Source organism: Haliotis rufescens, unplaced genomic scaffold (genome assembly GCF_023055435.1).
Source record: "Haliotis rufescens isolate VD_foot unplaced genomic scaffold, xgHalRufe1.0.p SCAF_13, whole genome shotgun sequence".
Lineage (NCBI taxonomy): Eukaryota > Metazoa > Mollusca > Gastropoda > Lepetellida > Haliotidae > Haliotis > Haliotis rufescens.
The window spans coordinates 19,865,765-19,871,236 of NW_025963813.1; the positions used below are offsets into that span (position 1 = coordinate 19,865,765).

The 5,472-nt window shown below is 43.3% G+C and overlaps 1 protein-coding gene across 1 annotated transcript; it reads right to left on the bottom strand.

Moving 5' to 3' along the window:
• Window positions 1-538: 538 nt before the first annotated feature.
• On the bottom strand, window positions 539-4,173 carry LOC125378870 (cytadherence high molecular weight protein 1-like). Its single transcript, XM_048394854.1, has 2 exons — window positions 3,701-4,173; window positions 539-1,364 (listed from the first exon to the last, which is right to left on the bottom strand). The coding sequence occupies exons 1-2, from the start codon at window positions 4,171-4,173 to the stop codon at window positions 539-541; spliced, it is 1,299 nt and encodes a 432-aa protein (XP_048250811.1).
• Window positions 4,174-5,472: the final 1,299 nt, after the last annotated feature.

Sequence of the window (5,472 nt, forward strand, 5' to 3'; positions counted from 1 at the left end):
CCCGTCCTTAAACGCTATGTCTGGTGATAACTAATCAATTTAAGTGTCGTAGAGATTTGAATGTGTGATCGAGTTTGGTAACCTTGGCTCCTGGGTGTTCCCCACCCCCTTCGACCACTGGTGAAGGCTCTTTCACACTATCTATCACTGGTGAAGACTCTATCAAGCTATCGACCATTGGTGAAGGCTCTATCAATCTATCGACCACTGGTGAAGGCTCCATCATACTGGGGCGGTCGGGTAGCCTAGTGGTTAAAGCGTTCGCTCGTCACGCCGAAGACCCGGGTTCGATTCCCGACATGGGTACAATGTGTGAAGCCCATTTCTGGTGACCCCAGCCGTGATATTGCTGGAATATTGCTAAAAGCGGCCTAAAACCAAACTCACTCACTCACTCCATCATACTGTCGACCACTGGTGAAGGCTCTATCACACTATCGACCATTGGTGAAGGCTCTATTACACTTTTGAGCATTGGGGAAGGTTCTATCACACTGTCGACCATTGGAGAAGGCTCTATCACACTATCGACCATTGGTCAAGGTTCTATCACACTATCTATCAATGGTGAAGGCTCTATAACACTATCTCTCAATGGTGAAGGCTCTATCACACTAACTATCACCGGTGAAGACTTTATCAAGCTATTGACCATTGGTGAAGGTTCTATCAAGCTATCGACCACTGGTGCAGGCTCTATCAAGCTATCGACCACTGGTGAAGGCTCTATCACACTGTCGACCACAGGTGAAGGATCTCTCACACTTTTGACCACTGGTGAAGGATCTATCACACTATCGACCATTGGTGAAGGATCTATCATACTGTCGACCACTGGTGAAGGCTCTATCACACTGTCGACCATTGTAGAAGGCTCTATCATACTGTCGACCACTGGTGAAGGCTCTATCACACCACTGACCACTGGTGAAGACTCTATCACACTGTCGACCACTGGTGAAGTCTCTATTACACTGTCGACCACTGGTGAAGGCTCTATCACACTGTCGACCACTTGTGAAGTCTCTTTTACACTGTCGACCACTGGTGAAAGCTCTATGACATTAGCGACCACTGGTGAAGGCTCTTTCACACTATTGACCACTGGTGAAGTCTCTATCACACTGTCGACCACTGGTGAAGGCTCTATCACACTGTCGACCGCTGGTGAAGGCTCTATCACACTGTCGACCACTGGTGAAGGCTCTATCACACTGTCGACCACTGGGGAAGTCTCTTTAACACTATCGACCACTGGTGAAGGCTTTATCACACTATCGACCACTGGTGAAGATTCTATCACACTATCTATCACTGGTGAAGACTCTATCACGCTACCGATCACTTGTGAAGGCTCTACCACGCTACCGGTCAAGACTCTGTGACACTATCATGTGCAGGTCGACGGGACCTAGCTGTCATATTGCTCATCACTGAGCTCATATATTCTCTAAAATAACTGCCCTAATCTTCCAGTATGTGCACAGAAGATTGTACAGCGTAGTTACCTCTCTTTACGTATAGTTCATGTGATGCATTGTTGATTTAAGCCTTATCAAGAAAACATGATAACCGTCCCTATATATGCCTGTCCGCGTGTTATTGTTGTGTAGATGCGAAAATACAACTGCATGTTTACGTGTTGGGGCTGTGTTATGATGAAGCCTCTGAACAAACAGCCTTAGATTATGCTGCACCACGAACAATCATCGTATCAATGATATAGTATATAAGTCATTGCTTGATTGAAAAAGATGTATGTTGAAATCGCTGGCACCACTTTTCACTGGAATCTACATGTATGAATATGTGATGTGAGGTGAAATTGGGTTGAAGGTCGCGTCCGAGATTATTGCACTTATATAGCGACGTGCATGCACGTGTGTGTGTGGCTGCTTGTACTAGACCGGACTGATGCTGATTTATAGTGCTAGCCCACTGAGATATGATGCCGCAGTTTAACATGAATACCCCACTCAGACGCAGTATACTGACTCCGAGCCGACCAGTCCTTGCTTTAACCCCTTAATACCGAGCAACAACAACAACAAGTACCATCTTTTAACGTCTTTTGGTATGACGCGGCCGGGGATCGAATCCCAGACCTTCCGCTCTCCGGTCGGACGCTCTACCACTAGACCAAGGAGGCGGTCGTATGAATATGTGAGAGGGGATGACACATTGTGTTTCCCAGGTGTTTCATCAGATTCGTTATACATTCTGTCGTATTTCATTATCTTGGCGTTTTTGTGTGCTGAATGTTCTGAATATTTGCTGTTTCTCTAGAATCACAAGGCGATTTCAAGGCTATTAATAATTAAACTGCCCTCCCAAAGGCTGCAGACTGGACTGCTGCAATATATGGTTCAGATTGCAGTCCTCGGTTGGTGATTCGGGATGTCATGAATTCCAGATATGTTCAACATGAAGGCAACTTCTATTTTTAAAAAACAAAGCTCATTTACAAATATTTCAAAACCATATTCAGTAAAATTGGAGGACATTTTTCTTTCAAACACATCCCCATGCATTATTTCTTCACGTGGTATCCATTTTATGGCCACTATCCATTGGTCGATATCCATTGTGTGGCCACCGGCCATTGTATGATAAAGTCTTGTATTCAAAACGTGACATGTGATATTCTGCGAGTACTACACCAACGGTGTGCAATATGTCCATGTTTCAGGAGTCATAACAAACGACCATGTTGTTTTAAGTACGAAATGGCAATGGTTATTTTTTACAATCTAAAATACATATATCCGAATCATTTCCATCATATGTGAAAATCACAAGTATACAGAGGCTGACAAAATAGAACTGAAGCATGTTGATCTACTTGACTGCACACGTGTGAACAAGGCACATGGATTACAATGTTATGAACAAGATTTAAGCTGTCAATAAGAGAGAATTGGGGACGCAAAATGAAAGAGAGTTTATCGGTGAACATGGGATGAAAGTAAAATACCAATACTGGTATTAGGTGTCCATAGGTTGGTTTGTTGGTTTGTTGTTTAACGCCGCACTCAGCAATATTCCAGCTATATGACGGCGGTCTGTAAATAATCTGGACCAGACAATCCAGTGTTTAATATCATGAGCATCGATCCAGGCAATTGGAATCGATGACCAATCGATGCATCAACCAAGTCAACGAGCCTGATCTCCCGATCCCGTTAGTCGCCTTTTATGGCAGTCATTAGTTGCTGAAGACCTATTCTACCCCGTATCTTCACGGGTCCATTGTACTTGGATACATGAACATCAGAGCCGGTGTGACGCTTGACTATGTGGACAACGATGTTATTCACCATTCTACCCCGGATCTTCACGGGTCGTGTCCAGACACAACGAGACAGGCACGGTATCTATAGGAGAAAATCGGGGTTGCACGTGCATCCCGAACATTTAACTTCATTACATTAATACATATGATCATGGTATTGATTTTAATTTTCTTTCGTCCGACTCTCGTCTATCGGTTCTTGAAGGACAGTTTGCGGAAGATACATCTCCAAAAAATCCGTCTCGGAACTTTTGGCTCACAATGCAACACACCAAATAGAGTATAAACCATAGAACCACCGAAAACTATCATTAATACACATTGAACAAAACAATGGTTTTCGTCTGGTTGGTGGCAAAGTTTAAAATTTTGATCCCATATACAATAGTGTTGTTATCCAGTGCTTGCCATTGGATCTCATCCGTAATGTGGTAAGGTATGAGCACAACTGATGAGAGTACATTCACAGCCAGTGTTATGCCTTTGGCCTTGCGGATCTTCTGTTCTTTCTCTACAGGGCTCACATTATCCAGGGTAGCTACATGACTCACCTTTTCAAGGTTAGGTACGGGACTCACATAATCCAGGGTAGCTACATGACTCACCTTATCAAGGTTAGGTACAGGACTCACATTATCCAGTGTAGCTACATGACTCACCTTATCAAGGTTAGGTACAGGACTCACATTATCCAGGGTAGCTACATGACTCACCTTATCAAGGTTAGGTACGGGACTCACATTATCCAGGGTAGCTACACGACTCACCTTATCAAGGTTAGCTACAGGGCTCACATTATCCAGGGTAGCTACATGACTCACTTTATCAAGGTTAGGTACAGGACTCACATTATCCAGGACAGTCACATGACTCTGATGCATAGTCTATGCTGACAAATATCGATATAAATAGGCTGCCGTCATTTAGAATATTGCTTAGTGACGCGTTAAAATGTGCAACTCACAATTGTATTTAAACTTCCCTTTTGATTTGAAATAATTGGATCATTCTATAACAATGTACGTTATGCTTAAATATGTATAGTAACTCTTTCATGATGAAACTGCACAAATTAATATTTACCCGCAGAGACGCTGCTCAATAAAGGAAGGATCACTACTGATTGAAGATATCTACGACATTGAGTTTGCAGGAAGTAAAATTGTAATTAAGGATACAACAGGACGCGAACAGAGCATGCGTTAACTGGTTCTCACTTACGAAGGCACATATGAAACGGTTTGAGAAACAATCCCGTTGATCCTAAGACCATATGTCTTGACAAGAGACCAGTCTTTCGAAACATAAAATATTCATGGACAGGAGAATATTCTCGTTGTCTGAATGCTAAATCTTGATGATTTATGTAGCATCCATACCGACTAGGGAGAAATGAAAAAACCCGATTTGCACTATTTGTCTCCACAATACAGAACAGGCCAGTATAATGTTCGAGAAGAGAAATTCAAATGTTTCTTTAAACACATATGGTTATCCATTGGGACATATCGTGATTAAAAGCAGATTATTGAAACAACTTTGTTGTTGCACAAAGGGGAGTACATGATCTGAAACGATGTCGTCCCGGTGGTGTACGCTATTCAAATTGTTAATTATTAACGATGATGAGATGTGTTCTCCCAAGAATTGTGATGCCATCCGTACCATAACACTTCCACCCTAAAACGGATGACGTTGAGTAACGCAAGCATCGCGAAAACATTCTCCTGGACGCGTGTAGACCCTGGCACGACCACCCACCAGAGCTGTACAGATGAAACCTGGACTAATCTGTAAACAGTACACTGTCCCAGTCTGATCTTCTGAACCTCAGATGCTGTCTGCACCAAGCTAGGCGAGCCACACGGTCGTCGGGGTCGGACGTTGTGATGGCACTAATTGGTCTCAAACCCGGAAATGTAAGAGCTGTTGATGTGGCACTTTGGTGTAGATTCCACAAATGCACCAACCGAATTTGGTTGTCTTGTACTTAGAAGACCGGCCCATGGCAAGTCATGAGTTTTGCCCCGCTGCAGATAACGCCTCCAAAGTTATGATATTGTGATTTGATGAACAATAAAATGTTTGCAGCATACATGTACCTGCGGCGCATAGACGTTGATTTTCAGCAAGCCGTGGCATTGCGTAAATGATATTTATGACCACCTGATTGCTTAACA